The 17,350-nt window shown below is 40.5% G+C and overlaps 1 protein-coding gene across 1 annotated transcript; it reads left to right on the top strand.

The window, feature by feature from the left end:
• Window positions 1–588: 588 nt before the first annotated feature.
• LOC120062818 (DNA topoisomerase 1-like) lies at window positions 589–17,001 on the top strand. Its single transcript, XM_039012892.1, has 3 exons — window positions 589–644; window positions 10,490–10,775; window positions 16,300–17,001. The coding sequence occupies exons 2-3, from the start codon at window positions 10,502–10,504 to the stop codon at window positions 16,836–16,838; spliced, it is 813 nt and encodes a 270-aa protein (XP_038868820.1). The 5' UTR covers window positions 589–644; window positions 10,490–10,501; the 3' UTR covers window positions 16,839–17,001.
• The last annotated feature ends 349 nt before the right edge of the window (window positions 17,002–17,350 follow it).

Below are 17,350 nucleotides of genomic sequence, written 5' to 3'. Positions count from 1 at the left end.
TTTTGTTTGAATAACAATATTATAGTATCACTGGCAAATTACAGCCTGTAATAAAGTTTAGGCTTTGAATTACTTTGCCACACCGCTGTTTGAGTAGAGCGCCGCGGTGGAGGGCATTATAGACGTTTAATTCCCTTCTTCTGAACATCGGAGTGTCTTCAACAATCATGCATGTCAGTTCACACAGCGTAAGAGAGAACACAATATCTCAGAATACATTTATTTGGGAATATATTTCGTAGAACAGTCTGTATTAGGCTGTAATCTCCAAACCAGCGGGAACTCCGATCAAGGGTCTTTTCTACGCCTGCTGCTTGAGGTTACAGTGCTTACAAAGCATTTGATGCTGAATGTGATTCCCTTTGATTCATAACTTCCCAAGACGATCATCTCTGAATTTGTATTCGTGAACCGTTTTGTGTTTTATCTTTCTCACCTTTTATTATTATATTTGTGAAGTACCTTGAAATGCAATTGAAGTAAAAAATGTACTATATAGATAAAGTTTGATTTCAGATGATGATGTGCCCAGACATGATAGGCGTGGCTGCTTTCAATGCCTTTATATAACATAGATTACGGATGAAAGCCAAAGCAAAGAACACGTGTTGAGCCTACAGCATCCTGGTTATAATTTCTTGAAGGTAAGAAACCTACTAAAGCACTAACTCGATCTTATTTCGTGGTGTACTATTAGTTAGGCTATACATTGAGTAAAAACAAAGATTACATTTTTTTTAACGTATTTACATAAAGGTTTGCACTTTGCTGACGCGCACCAGGCTACACGACCGTCTCTCCACTTTTTAGAATCTCTTTAAAAACGGTATGAAGACTAATATCTAACTTGTATTTTATGGGCTATAATGACCATATCCAGCTAACGTTGAGGAAAATGTTAAAAAAAATATGAATGTATGTAGGCTGTAGATTGTGTGCAAGCCTGTATATCTTTCACACTTCCATTTTTTATAAGCGGTACGCACTGCACAGAACATCCGAAGAATTATCACTGAATCATTGTGGATTTAACGTTGTACTTACTTCCAAGCGTTTATTCAAATTGGATCATCTTTGGATGTCGAAAGTCGCACGAATCTAAGACATAGCTTGTGGATTGTAGCCTACAAAAGCCTATTCCTGTTCTTTTCCCGCCTATTCCTGTTCTTTTCCCGCGTTCCACCAAACGTATTTGGTGTGTCATCATAGTGGTCTGTGATTTGTGGTCGGAACAAATGTACATTTGCACCTTTTTTCAATGCTTATTTTAATGTCATGAAAACAGAAAGGTGTCGAATACTTTTTTCTCTCACAAAAACCCTTCCTGAATAAAAAAAAATGTAGCTTAGAAGTAATCATAAAGTTTTTCAAAATAAATTATATCTGTAATCTGATTACTATATTGTTGCTGGGAACGTAATGGATTACAGTTACCGTCTTTTCGTAATCAGTTACATGTAAATCCTCAACCGTGATGATCCGCTGCCGCTACTACAACAAGGACGACAGCAATTATGTAGCCTACGGGCGATACGGTTAGAATTTATTGTTGATATCTGGTCTACATAGCGCATTGATGTTAATCACACTGCAGCTATCTCATTTAACTATTTGAACCTTATGGATTGTGGTTGTTGTGGATTGCTGTTCACAAATGTATATGCGTATTTTAAACCAATAATGGTTGAATTTAAGTAGTTTAAACTGCCTATCAAGCAATGTTTTTTTTTTACAGAAACCGTTACTCTTTTAAAAACCAAACGGAAGCAAATAGAGCAAAGCGATAGTTTCTATTGGACACATTCAGGTAGGTCCCTCCCCGTTTCGTCCCGTTTGCTTCGGTTTAAAAAACGTTTTGCAACAGAATCGGCGTAATGAATACGCCCCAGTGGATAGAGTGAAACATGCGTTCTTGCAGCACCTGCGTTATGCGGACCCCGTCCTATGAGTTCCTCGCTTATAAACTCCGCTGTGGTATTGTGCGCCATACTGTCAAAAAATTGTCAAATTTAAGAAGACCACGAGCGGGGCTTTTATTGCTCAATCTAATTTGTGCTGATTAAAAAATAAAGAATCCTCAGGCCTAATGGACACATGCTCAAACTCGCGCACTTTTATAGACTTAACTAAAGAGCTGCAAATTGTCGAGATTTCAAACTGTCACCAACAAAAACGGAAACAATAGGCCTACAGCAAACGCAGCGTATTGCATTCATTTTTCACGTGCAAATAACACTTTTCTGTTGTGCTCAAAGCATGCCATTCCATGAGCGCAGCATTTCCATTTCAACTCGAAGCAACGAGCCCAATTAGTCCTCTATGACAACACAATGATAAACAACATGGTAGTCTAATTAGTCATTCGTTTTGGGGTTATGCTCAGTTATAACAATTTGGCTAATCTATATTTATATATTTCCAAGTCCTATTCTTGACGATCAAGGGGTATTAAATTCAAGCAAGCATTTCGCTACACTCGCATTAACATCTGATAACCATGTCTATGTGACAAATACAATTTGATTTGATTTGAAATTCATTGGAATGAATGGAAATCTGACAGACTCATGTTTTTAATGTAAAGATATAGCCTAATCGTATTATTATCTGTAGTAGAAAGCAATGGGTTAGGAGAAGCTTGCATAACCAACTCATGAAGTAAAATGTAACATCCATTTATGGCCAGCTATAAACTCATTGATTTATCCTGCAATAGAGGTCATTCAATTGGTAATATTCATTTTTGTCTTCTAATGACTCTAAGCAGGTTGACGTTTATTGGGATGAGTCTTGTCCTTGAGGCAGAACTGAGTGATTTCCACTAGATGGGCAGGCTGCAAAGGCAAAATGGACCTCTTCCACATTTTGTTACTGTTACAGCCTTATTCTAAAATGGATTAAGTGAAATATGTCCCTCATCAATATACACACAATAACCCATAATAATAATAAGCGAAAACAGAAATACCTTATTTACATAAGTATTCAGACCCTTCACTATGAGCCTCGAAATTGAGCTCAGGTGCATCATGTTTCCATTGATCATCCTTGAGATGTTTCGACAATTTGATTGATGTCAGAGCAAAAACTAAGCCATGAGGTTGGATGAATTGTCCATGGAGCTCCGAGACAGGATTGTGTCGAGGGGGTAGGGTACGAAAACATTTCTGCAGCATTGAAGGTCCCCAAAAACACAGTGGCCTCCATCACTCTTAAATTGAAGAAGTTTCGAAACACCAAGACTCTTCCTTGAGCTGGCCACCTGGCCAAAATGACAGAGCTCCAGAGTTCCTCTGTGAAGATGGGAGAACCTTCCAGAAGTACAACCATCTCGGCAGCACTCCACCAATCAGGCTTTTATGGGCTCCCAAGTGGCGCAGCGGTCTAAGGCACTGCATCTCAGTGCTAGAGGCGTCACAACAGACCCTGGTTTGATTCCAGGCTGTATCACAACTGGCCTTGTCCCAAAGGGCGGCGCAAAATTGGCCCAGCGTCGTACGGGTTAAGGTTTGGCTGGGGTAGGCCATCATTGTAAATAAGAATTTGTTAACATATTTGCCAGGTTAAATAAAAACATTAAAAAGATTATGGTAGAGTGGCCAGACGGAAGCCAGTCTTCAGTAAAAGGCACATGAAAGCCTGCTTGGAGTTTGTACTAAAGTACTCTCAGACCATGAGAAACAAGATTCTCTGGTCTGATGAAACCAACATTGAACTCTTTGGCCTGAATGCCAAGCGTCACTTCTGGAGGACACCAGGCACCGCTCATCACCTGGCCAATACCATCCTTAACGTGAAGCATGGTGGTGGCAGCATCATGCTGTGGGGATGTTTTTCAGCGGCAGGGACTGGGGGACTAGTCAGGATTGAGGGAAAGATGAACAGAGCAAAGTACAGCGAGATCCTTGATGAAAACCTGCTTCAGTGCTCAGGATCTCAGACTACGGTGAAGAAGACAACGGACAACGACCTGACGATCAAGTACAAAGCCAAGACAACGCAGGAGTAGTTTCGTGACAAGTCTCTGAATGTCCTTGAGTGGCCCAGCTAGAGCCCGGACTTGAACCTGATCGAACATCCCTGGAGAGACCTTGAAATAGCTGTGCAGCGATGCTCCCCATCCAACCTGACAGAGCTTGAGAGAATCTGCAGAGAAGAATGGGAGAAACTCACCAAATACAGGTGTGCCAAGCTTGTAGCATCATACCCAAGAAGACTCAAGCCTGTAATCGATGCCAAAGGTGCTTCAACAAAGTACTGAGTAAAGGGTCTGAATACTTATGTAAATATGATATTTCATACATTTGCACAAATGTCTAAAAACCTGTTTTTGCTTTGTCATTATGGGGTATTGTGTGTAGATTGATGAGGGAAAAAAACATTTTAGTTAATTTTAGAATGATAATGTATTGTAACAAAATGTGGAAAAGTGAAGGTGTCTGAATACTTTCCGAATGCACTGTATATACTTTATATATATATACAGTACCAGTCACAAGTTTGGACACACCTACTCATTCAAGGGTTTTTCTTTACATTGTAGAATAATAGTGAAGACATCAAAACTATGAAATAACACATATAGAATTATGTAGTAACCAAAAAAGTGTTAAACAAATCAAAATATATTGGAGATTCTTCGAAGTAGCCACCCTATGCCTCGAAAGCTTTGCACACACTTGGCATTCTCTCAACCAGCTTTTTCTATTTATTTAACTAGGCAAGTCAGTTAAGAATAATTTCTTATTTTCAATGACGGCCTAGGAACAGTGGGTTAACTGCCTTGTTCAGGAGCAGAACAACAAATTTTAAATGTGTCAGCTCGGGGATTCGATCTTGCAACCTTTGGGTTACTAGTCCAACACTCTAATCGCTAGGCTACCTGCCACCCAGCTTCATGAGGTAGTCACCTGGAATGCATTTCAATTAACAGGTGTGCCTTGTTAAAAGTTAATTTGTGGAATTTCATTCCATCTTAATGTGTTTGAGCCAATCAGTTGTGTTGTGACAAGGTAGTGGTGGTATACAGAAGATAGCCCTATTTGGTAAAAGACCAAGTCAAGAACAACTCAAATAAGCAAAGAGAAACAACAGTCCATCATTACTTTAAGACGTGAAGGTCAGTCAATCTGGAAAATGTTTGAACTTTCAAAGTTTCTTCAAGTGCAGTTGCAAGCACTATGATTAAACTGGCTCTCGTGAGGACCGCCACAGGAAAGGAAGACCCAGAGTTAACTCTGCTAAAGAGGATAAGTTCATTAGAGGTTACCAGCCTCAGAAATCTCAGACCAAATAAATGCTTCACAGAGTTCAAGTAACGGACACATCTCAACATCAACTGTTCAGAAGAGACTGTCTGAATCAGGCCTTCAAGGTCGAATTGCTGCAAAGAAACAAATACTAAAGGACACCAATAATAAGAAGAGATTTGCTCGGGCCAAGAAACACGAGCAATGGACATTAGACCGGTGGAAATCTGCCCTTAGGTCTGATGAGTCCAAATTTGAGATTTCTGGTTCCAACTGCCGTGTCTTCATGAGGCGCAGAGTATGTGAACGGATGATCTCCGCATGTGTGGTTCCCACCTTGAGGCATGGAGGAGGAGGGGCGACGATGTGGGGGTGCTTTGCTGGTGATTTATTTAGAATTCAAGGCACGCTTAACCAGCATGGCTACCACATCATTCTGCAGCGATACGCCATCACATCTGGTTTGCGCTTAGTGGGACTATCATTTGTTTTTCAACAGAACAATGACCCAACACACCTCCAGGCTGTGTAAGGGCTATTTGACCAAGAAGGAGAGTGATGGAGTGCTGCATCAGATGACCTGGCCTCAACAATCACCCGACCTCATCCCAATTGAGATGGTTTGGGATGAGTTGGACCACAGAGTTGCCAGGTGCGACAAAACTAGGGCCTGTTGATAGTGTTGTTAAAAAGGCAGAGCAGCGCTTTATTATGGACAGACTTCTCCCCATCTTAGCTATTGTTGTATCAGTATGTTTTGACCATGACAGTTTACAATCCAGGGTTACTCCAAGCAGTATAGTCACCTCAACGTGCTCAATTTCCACATTATTTATTGCAATATTTAGTTGAGGTTTAGGGTTTAGTGAATGATTTGTCCAATGCTTTTAGTTTTTTTTATATTGAGGACTAACTTATTCCTTGCCAACCATTCTAAAACTAACTGCAGCTCTTTGTTAGGTGTTGCAGTGATTTCACTCACTATTGTAGCTGAAGTCTATCGTGTTGAGTCATCTGTATACACAGACACACTGGCTTTACTCAAAGCTTGTAGCAATTCATTAGTAAAGATTGAAAAAGAAGTAAGTGGCCTAGAGAGCTGCACTGGGGGAATTCCTGATTCTACCTGGATTATGTTGGAGAGGCTTCCATTAAAGAACACCCTACAGTTGAAGTCGGAAGTTTACATACACCTTAGCCAAATACATTTAAACTCGGTTTTTCACTTCAATTCCTGACATTTAATCAGAGTAAAGATTCCCTGTCTTAGGTCAGTTAGGATCACCACTTTATTTTAAGAATGTAAAATGTCAGAATAATAGTAGAGAGAATTATTTATTTCAGCTTCTATTTCTTTCATCACATTCCCAGTGGGTCAGAAGTTTACATACACTCAATTAATATTTGGTACCATTGCCTTTAAATTGTTTAACTTGGGTCAAACGTTTTGGGTAGCCTTCCACAAGCTTCCCACAATAAGTTGGGTGAATTTTGGCCCATTCCTCCTGACAGAGCTGGTGTAACTGAGTCAAGTTTGTAGGCCTCCTTGCTCACACACGCTTTTTTCAATTCTGCCCACAAATTTTCTATAGGATTGAGGTCAGGGCTTTGTGATGGCCACTCCAATACTTTGACTTTGTTGTCCTTAAGCCACAACTTTGGAAGTATGCTTGGGGTCATTGTCCATTTGGAAGACCCATTTGCGACCAAGCTTTAACTTCCTGACTGATGTCTTGAGATGTTGCTTCAATATATCCACATAATTTTCCAATCTCATGATGCCATCTATTTTGTGAAGTGCTCCTGCAGGGAAGCACCCCCACAACATGATGCTGCTACCCCTGTGCTTCACAGTTGGGATGGTGTTCTTTGGCTTGCAAGCCTCCCCCTTTTTCTTCCAAACATAATGATGGTCATTATGGCCAAACAGTTCTATTTTTGTTTCATCAGACCAGAGGACATTTCTCCAAAAAGTATGATCTTTGTCCCCATGTGCAGTTGCAAACCGTAGTCTGGCTTTTTTATGGCAGTTTTGGAGCAGTGGCTTCTTCCATGCTGAGCGACCTTTCAGGTTATGTTGACATAGGACTCGATTTACTGTGGATATAGATACTTTTGTACCTGTTTCCTCCAGCATCTTCACAAGGTCCTTTGCTGTTGTTCTGGGATTGATTTGCACTTTTCGCACCAATGTACGTTAATCTCTAGGAGACAGAACGTGTCTCCTTCCTGAGCGGTATGACGGCTGAGTGGTCCCATGGTGTTTATACTTGCGTACTATTGACTGTACAGATGAACGTGATGAACATGAACATTCAGGCGTTTGGAAGGATGAACCAGACTTGTGGAAGTCTACAATTTTTGTCTGATTTCTTTAGATTTTCCCATGATGTCAAGCAAAGAGGCACTGAGTTTGAAGGTAGGCCTTGAAATACATCCACAGGTACACCTCCAATTGACTCAAATGATGTCAAATAGCTTATCAGAAGCTTCTAAAGCCATGACATCATTTTCTAGAATTTTCCAAGCTGTTTAAAGGCACAGTCAACTTAGTGTATGTAAACTTCTGAGTCACTGAAATTGTGATACAGTGGATTATAAGTGAAATAATCTGTCTGTAAACAATTGTTGGAAAAATGTTCTTATGTCATGCACAAAGTAGATGTCCTAACCGACTTGCCAAAACTATAGTTTGTTAATTAACAAGAAATTTGTGGAGTGGTTGAAAAACTCGTTTTAATGACTCCAACCTAAGTGTATGTAAACATCCGACTTCAACTGTATGTGTTCTGTTAGACAGGTAACTCTTTATCCACAATATAGAAGGGTGTGTAAAGCCATAACACGTGTTTTTCCATCAGCAGACTATGATCGATAATGTCAAAAGCCTCACAGACGTGTAGCAAAACAGCACCCAAAATCTTTTTATCAGCAATTTCTCTCAGCCAATCATCAGTCATTTGTGTAAACGCTGTGCTTCTTAGGCTTTTTTCCCTTACTTTTAGCTTCCCTCCAGGCCTGAGGGCACACACTTTCTAGTAGGCTTACATTTAAAGATATGGCAAAAAGGAGTGGCAATATCATCCGGTTATTATCCTCAGTAATTTTCCATCCAAGTTGTCAGATCCCGGTGGATTGTCATTGTTGATAGACAATTTTTTCCAATTCTTTCACAGCATGAGGTTGGTGCCTGAAACTGATAATTTGATACTGTAGAGGTTAATGTGTTTGGACCCAGGAAGAATGGCTTGGCAGCAGCTAATCAAGTCTACATGAAAATGGCTAAAAAGCAAGGAGTGGCCTAATCAAAGTACAGACCAAATTCCAATTGAGATGTTGTGGCAGAACTTGAAATGAGCAGTGAATGCTTCGACACCCACACATGTCTCTTGAGTAAAGCAGTTCTGCATGCAAGAGTGGGCCAAAACTCCTCCACAGTGATGTGAGAGAACTATGGATGCAAGGACTGACCATCCACCATATCAAAATTGTAGTTTTAACCATGTTTTTTGAGGTTATACAACTGTTGTTTACATTTACAATGTTTACAAACATTGGAGTAAAACAAGCTTATATTTTGGGTTCTGATGGGCTACGACAGTTGAACTAAGCTCATGAAACATTTATAATTAATATTCTTCAAGAATCAATGCGTTTATATATACATATAATACACAATTGAAGGCAGAAACTACAGATTATCCCTTTAAGTTTATCAAAAGTGTGCAAGTTTCAACATGTGTCAGGCCTATGGATTTTTTATTAAATTTTTTATTAGCACAAATTAGATTGAGCAATAAAAGCCCCACTCGTGGTCTTCTTAAATTAAAGTAGTTGTTGACATGATGGCGCACAATACCACGGAGGAGTTTAGAAGAGAGGAACTCCCTCAAACTTTTGTTCCATATGCTTTTATCCGTACTCTGCAGATGTTGCAAGAGCACATTGTTCACTTGCTGTCCACTGGGCGCAATGACAATGATTGATAGGCAGCTTACACTTCTTCATTTCACCCATTTATTGGGTTAAAATACACATTTACGTTTGTCACCAGCCATCCACAACAACTATGGTCCCGTAAGATGCAGATAACAAAATGATACATCTTCCTAGGATTCTAGCTTTAAATAACGGTATAAGGACTAATATCTAGTCTAACTCATATTTTATGGACTATAATTAACATAGCCTGCTAACTTAGAGGAAAAAGTTGATGTTGTAATGCCGGGCTGTTCCTGAAGCATAGGCTTACCCTACTACCACGCCAACATGGCCGTCTTTACAATTTATCGGTCGGACTAATTGCGTTCCTCATTCCTCATTGCACTGCTGTCATCGAAAACCATATCTTAGATGCGGTGTCCAGAGCGCAATACAGCAACGCGTCGGAGTACCCCTGCTGCCTAATTTGGGCAGCCTTCCGCACCTCTGTGCGTTGTTTATTTCCGCCAGCAGAGGGCACACACTTAATATCTGAAATCTGTTGTGAATATATTGTAAAGTTTTTTAAAATGTAGAATTGCCTTCATTTTGCTGGACCCCAGGAAGAGTAGTTGCTGCCTTGGCAGGACCTAATGGGGAACCATAATAAACCCCAGGAAGAGTAGTTGTTGCCTTGGCAGGACCTAATGGGGAACCATAATAAACCCCAGGAAGAGTAGTTGCTGCCTTGGCAGGACCTAATGGGGAACCATAATAAACCCCAGGAAGAGTAGTTGCTGCCTTGGCAGGACCTAATGGGGAACCATAATAAACCCCAGGAAGAGTAGTTGCTGCCTTGGCAGGACCTAATGGGGAACCATAATAAACCCCAGGAAGAGTAGCTGCTGCCTTGGCAGGACCTAATGGGGAACCATAATAAACCCCAGGAAGAGTAGTTGCTGCCTTGGCAGGAACTAATGGATCCATAATAAATACAAATACATTTCAGCTAAATGTTCCGATGTGGCTTGTTGTTCCCTTGTTACAACTCGTATTGTATTAAACCTGATTTATTGTAGCATACCTTCTGTTGCGCTTTCTAGACCTGAGTTTCCCCTATTACAGGCAGATGCATTGACAGTCATTGGCCTACTGTACCTACCTCCCAAATTCACATGGTGTTGTTTGTAGATGATAAAGTTTCACTCTTTCAACCAAGCCCTTACTCAGGCTGTTAGTACAGCAGTGATCATTATTATTTTACAGCAGATGAAAAGGGAGTTGATGATATAGGTGTCTGATTCTTTTGTCCATGGCAGTGATCATCAACGATGGAGCAGGTGTTGGTTAACACTCTGGATGAGGTGACGAGTGACGAGATGAAGAGATTCCAGTGGCTCCTGATCAAGCACCAGAGGCGTGGCTATGAGCCCATCAGTAGAAGCGAGTTGGATCGCGACACAAGCAGGGAGAATACCGTGGAGCTGATGGTGAACAAATACAGAGAGAATGGGGCTCTGGGTGTTACAATTAATATCCTGAAGGACATGCACCAGAATAAACTTGCTGACAAGTTGAAGACAAAGGCAAACATTCTCAAAGGAGGTAAAATAGAATTTACAAATTACAGGTCAGACACCTATGATGAAAATGATAGCTGAACATGACTGCCACATTATACTGGGACCGGATCATAGATAGAAACATGCATCATCTTTAACGTGTGTATGTACAGTTCATTAAATTATTGGCACCCTGTTCAATACGTCACCTTGCAAGGGTAATGGCACAGAGCCTTTTTCTAAAGTGTTTTATGAGATTGGAGAACACATTGGGAGAGATCTTAGACCGTTCCTCCATAGATAATATTTCCAGATCTGTGATGTTCTTCATCTGCGTTTAAGGACGTGTCCTCTTCAGTTCAAACCACATGTTTTCAATGAGGTTCAAGTCTGGAGACTGAGATGACAATTTCAAAATACTCGTTTTGTGGTCAATTAACCATTTTCTTAATATATATATATATATATATATATATATATATATATATATATATAGTACCAGTCAAAAGTTTGGACACAGCAACTCATTCCAGGTTTTTTTTACTATTTTCTACATTGTAGAATGATAGTGAAGACATCAAAACACACACACACACACACACTACCGGTCAAAAGTTTTAGAACACCTACTCATTCAAGGGTTTTTCTTTATTATTACTAATTTCTACATTGTAGAATAGTAATGAAGACAGAACTATGAAACAACTCATGGAATCATATGGTAACGAAAAAAGTGTTAAACAAATCAAAATATATTTGAGATTTGAGATTCTTCAAAGTAGCCACCCTTTGCATTGATGACAGCTTTGCACACTCTTGGCATTCTCTCAACCAGCTTCACCTGGAATGCTTTTCCAACAGTCTTGAAGGGGTTCCCACATATGCTGAGCACTTGTTGGCTGCTTTTCCTTCACTCTGAGGTCCGACTCATCCCAAACCATCTGAATTTGGTTGAGGTTGGGGGATTGTTGAGGCCAGGTTATCTGATGCACCACTCCATCACTCTCCTTTGTGTTCAAATAGTCCTTACACAGCCTGGAGGCAGAACAAGAAAGCAATATATTCTGTTGTTCATGTTTTGCTGTGGTCTAGTGTACTGTGGAATATATTGCTTTCTTGTTCTGGACACTTCTCCCAGTCATGGTTAGGGTTGGAACTGCCTCTCTGGGTGTTCTGATGCTTCTAGCTTGGAGTTGTATGCTCATGATAACATAGCTACAGTATTTCACCTTTTCATGTGTATATTATTGCTTACTAGGTGTGTCCAATTTGGTAACCACTCCCTTTTCTAATTAGGGCTAATTGGAAAAGCCTTTCAAAAGAGGACATTGTATTCTCCTTTTTCTGTACTCCCTGACGAAGGCCATGCAGCCGAAACGCGTCGGTTTTTAAACAACTTTGTTTCTATTGAACATGCCATACTAATAAAGGCATTTTAATTAATTATATGAAGAGTGCCTTGGCACACCTAATTAATTGAGATGCATTCCAGGTGACTACCTCATGAAGCTGGTTGAGAGAATGCCTAGCGTGTGCAAAGCTGTCATCAAGGCAAAGGGTGGCTATTTGAAGAATCTCAAATATAAAATATATTTAGATTTGTTAAACACTTTTTTGGTTACTACATTTCATATGTGTTAGTTAATAGTTTTGATATCTTCACTATTATTCTACAATGTAGAAAATAGTAAAAAATAAAGAAAACCCCTTGAATGAGTAGGTGTTCTAAAACTTTTGACAGGTAGTGTGTATATATATACAAAAGTATCTGGACACCCCTTCAAATTAGTGGAATCGGCTATTTCAGCCACACCCGTTGCTGACAGGCGAATAAAATATATCACACAGCCATGCAATCTCCATAGACAAACATTGGGAGTAGAATGGCCTTACTGAAGAGCTCAGTGACTTTCAACGTGTCACCGTCATAGGATGCCACTTTTCCCACAAATTACTGCCCTGGTAGAGCTTCCCCGGTCAACTGTAAGTGTTTTTATTGTTAAGTGGAAACGTGTAGGAGCAACAACGGCTCAGCCGTGAAGTGGAAGGCCACACAACAAGCTCACAGAACGGGACCGCCGAGTGCTGAAGCGCGTATTGCGTAAAAATCACCTTTTCTCAGTTGCAACACTCTACCGAGTTCCAAACTGCCTCTGGAAGTATCGTCAGCACAATAACTGTTTCATGAAATGGGTTTCCATTGCCGAGCAGCCGCACACAAGCCTAAGATCAACATCAGATAATTGCCAAGATAATCCATCCACCTGACAGGTGTGGCATATCAAGAAGCAGATTAAACAGCATGATTGTTACACAGGTGCACCTTGTGCTGAGGACAGTAAAAGGTCACTCTAAAATGTCACAACACAATGTCACAGATGTCTCAAGTTTTGAGGTAGCGTGCAATTGGCATGCTAACTGCAGGAATGTCACCAGAGCTGTTGCCAGAGAATTTAATGTTAATTTCTCTACCATAAGCCTCCACCAATGCCGTTTTAGACAATTTGGCAGTACGTTCAACCGGCCTAACAACCTCAGACCATGTGTAACCACTCAAGCCTAGGACCTCCACATCCGGCTTCTTCAGCTGTCGGATCGTCTTCCATAGATTAGGGCCAAATTTATTTATTTCAATTGACTGATTTCCTTATGAACTGTAACTCAGTCAAATTTGGCTTAACAAATCACATATGTTATATGATATATCGCTGTGTGAATAGGGGTTGAATTCTTTTTTAATGACTTCCCCTTCCTCTGTCCTCCATAAATATAATATCTGTAAGCTCCCTCAGTTAAGTATTGAATTTCAAGCACAGATTAAACTACAAAGACCAGGGAGCTATTTGAAAGCCTCATAAAGAAGAACAGTGATTTGGTAGATGACAATAACAAATCTGACATTGAATATATCTTTAAGTATGGTCAAGTTCATAATTATGATGTGGATGATTTATTAAACCACCCAGACACATTAAATATGCAGTACTCCTTCTGAACTGGGCTGCAGAACAGGAAGTAAACTGCTTATGGATGTCACCATGAGGCCATTGGTGATTTTAAAACAGTTAGAGTTCAATGTGATGGGAGACAACTGAGGATGGATCAACAATATTGTAGTGACTCCACAATAATGACCTAAATGACAGAGTGAAAAGAAGAATACAAATATATAGAATAAAAATATTTCAACATCCAAATGTGTCAAGAAGGCTCTAAAGTAATACTGCAAAAAACCATGTCAAAGGAATACACTTTTTGGCCTTAAATGCAAAGCCTTATGTTTTTGGGGCAAATCCAACACAACACATCACTGAGTAACTGCCTCCATATTGTTAAAGCATGGTGGTGGGGGCTGCATCATGGCATGGTTATGCTTAAAATCGGCAAAGACTGAGGAGTTTTTCAGGATGAAAAGAAATTAGATGGAGCTAAGCACAGGCAAAATCCTAGAGTAAAACCTGCTTCAGTCTGCTTTACACCAGACATTGGGAGATGCTGAATTCACCTTCCAGCAGGACAATAACCTATAACATGAAGTCAAATCTGCACTGGAGTTGCTTACCAAGAAGACAGTGAATGTTCCTGAGTGGTCAAGTTTTGACTTCAATCTGTTTGAAAATCTATGACCAGACTTGAACATTTCGGTCTAGCCATGATCCTCAACCCCTTAACCTTTTTTTAAAGAATAATGGCCAAATATTGCACAATACAAGTGTGCAAAGCACATGAGACTTACCCAAGAAGACTCACCGCTGTAGTCGCTGCCAGAGGTGATTCTAACATTTATTGACTCAGGAGGGTGAATACTTATCTAATCCAGGTATATTAGTGTTTTCTTCCTCCTTAATCTAAAAAGAATTATATTTTTATATTTTTTTCCACTTTGACATTACAGAGTATTTTTTGTAGATAGTTGACAAGATATGACAATTAAATCCATTTTAATCCCATTTTCTTACACGGGGGTGTAGATTCTCTATAGGCACTGTATGGCTGCCAGGAAATATTGTTGTTTTTGTTACAGGTTTAATTTTAAATGATAACAAGACCACTGCAAAGGAGTGACTTAGTTTAGTTGATTCATTTGACCATTAAAAAAAACAATCACACATAAAACTTGAAAAGCCATATATGCACATGATCGAGGATAACGCACAATACAGTCTGTGACTTATTTCCATTGTTAAATTATGGAGGAAAACACACAATAAAGTCTGGGACTTATTTCCATTGTGGTCCTCTTGAAACAAGATGACTAGGCAAGATCCAACACGGTTGAACACAGTATGACAGAGAGATAATAAAACATAAAAACAAAGAAGAAGAATATCTCTCTCATCATTGCAGTTACATCGTAAGGTACATTCAAATAAACACAGAAGACATCAAACAGTGTTTTTACTCTATTTTTAAAGCTGCCCAGAGAGGACGTTGTTTTTATGGGCAGAGGCAACTCATTCCACTCTGAGGCTCCAGTATACAAGACAGTACCTTTCCCAGCATTACACCTGATCTGGTGCTGTGATTGTGTGCATCCCTAACATGGGGAAAGTAATTGGTTAGATATCTGGGCACAGAACCATAAATACTCGTGTAAACCAGACCTGGAACACCCTAGCCTCAACAGGCAGCCAGTTGAGTTTCTGAAAGCAGCTCTATGTGGGTACGTGGACTCCCCTTCAATACTACCCTGATCAGCTTATTCTGGGCTATCTGGAGCTTCCCCTTCAGAAGCTTAAATAAGCCCCCAAACCAGGAAGTACTAGCGTAGTCAAAATAGCATTGAATGAGGGCGGTGGCTAGCAGTCCTTATCAAGCAGCTTGGACTTTCTAGCCAAAAACATAGTCCAGTCATTAACCTTCCCTAGCACTTTAGTGGACATTCTCACACCTCCCAAGATTTCATCAAGGATACATCCCAGGTAGCTAACAGAGGTTTTAGTAGTCAGCACCTCACCCCCTAACTGCATTCTGCTTTCAGACGACCTACACAATTTAAGTCTGGACCCAAAAATAATTGCAGAGATAGCTTATTATCTCCAAGCCATTTGCTAATGTTAGTAAGCTCTGTGGTAAGTATGCTCTCCAACATAGTTTTACTTTTATGAGACACCAGAAGTGTAGAGTCATCCGCATAAAGGAAAAGAGGGAACGAATAAGCATCTTTCATATTGTTTATATACAGTAAAAACAGTAGAGTCCCAAGCACACTCCCCTGCGGAACGCCACAACTCATTGGTCTTTCCTGAGACAGTGAACAATTAACCTCTACCACTTGCTCCCTACCTGACAAGTAGAACTTTACCCAGCCTAGAGGGATACTGCTTAACCCTAGTGCCTCCAGTTTGGAGATTAGGAGACAGTGGTTAGCTGTATCAAAGGCCTTCTGTAGGTCAAGCAGTACCATTCCACAGGGATTTCCCTCATCAATCTCTTTCCTGATGAAGTCAGTCAAGTAAAGTAGACATTAATCAGTGGTGTAAGTTTTTCTAAACTGACAGAAAATCATACATTAGACTTTGTTTGTTGACATATTCATAAATCTGCTCATGTACATCTCTCGACAGCGGATAGGAGCACTGCAAAGAAGAGCATTGCTGTGAAGAGCATTGCTGTGAAGAGCACTGCAAAGGAGAGCACTGCAAAGGAGAGCACTGCGGCAAAGAGCACTGCAAAGGAGAGCACTGCAAAGGAGAGCACTGCGGCAAAGAGCACTGCAAAGGAGAGCACTGCGGCAAAGAGCACTGCAAAGGAGAGCACTGCGGCAAAGAGCACTGCGGCAAAGAGCACTGCAAAGGAGAGCACTGGCATTGTGCTGAAGAGACCTGCCAAGGAGATACCAGCGGCAAAGGGCACTGCGGCGAAGAGCACTGCGGTGAAGAGCACTGCGGTGAAGAGCACTGCAAAGGAGAACACTGCGGCAAAGAGCACTGCAAAGGAGAACACTGCGGCAAAGAGCACTGCAAAGAAGACCACTGCCACTGTGGCGAAGAGCACTGCAAAGGAGAGCACTGCGGCAAAGAGCACTGCAAAGAAGACCACTGCCGCTACGTTGAAGAGACCTGCAAAGGGGAGCAGTGAGGCGAAGAGACCTAAGCTGTTGTAGATCAATAGAATGGGCCCATATGGCATACTTTCTTTTAGACCGGTTTACAATTAACAATGATATTTCATAGGATTTCACTTTTCTTTTACATACTGTATTTTCTTAAGCTTTTCTCTGAATTTTTGGCATTTTACAACCATGACAATGAAATAAAAATTATAATTTTCAAGAATTGGTAGTTAGACATTTTCTCATATGCTCTTCAGAACATAAAATACGCAATAAAAAAATACTAACCGATGTCAGCAAGGCTCGATAAACAGGGCTGCCCGCTGGAAACCCTCCAGACCAGTCGATCATCCCCGTCAGTCGCCCGCTTGGGCCAGTGAAAAGTATATTGTAATAATGCTATTTTTGATCTAGGTTATATAATTGATTTAAAAAACCAGAAGGATTCCCGAAGCTGTTTGTTCATACATCGATTATTTTTCACATGTGCTGCACACATAGACTATAATCTGTCGAGCAGAGAGAGAGCGCGCAGCTCTCAAACAACAAAATTGTCAAAGGCT

This window comes from Salvelinus namaycush, chromosome 18 (genome assembly GCF_016432855.1).
Source record: "Salvelinus namaycush isolate Seneca chromosome 18, SaNama_1.0, whole genome shotgun sequence".
Classification (NCBI taxonomy): domain Eukaryota; kingdom Metazoa; phylum Chordata; class Actinopteri; order Salmoniformes; family Salmonidae; genus Salvelinus; species Salvelinus namaycush.
This window is presented reverse-complemented; position numbering and strand designations above follow the sequence as displayed.

Excerpts from the sequence above, each read along its gene's own strand:
- LOC120062818 (XM_039012892.1), top strand. The coding sequence starts at position 10,502 with ATGGAGCAGGTGTTGGTTAACACTCTGGATGAGGTGACGAGTGACGAG. Across the intron at positions 10,776-16,299 it reads GGCAAACATTCTCAAAGGAG|CGGATAGGAGCACTGCAAAG; the intron begins GTAAAATAGAAT and ends ATCTCTCGACAG.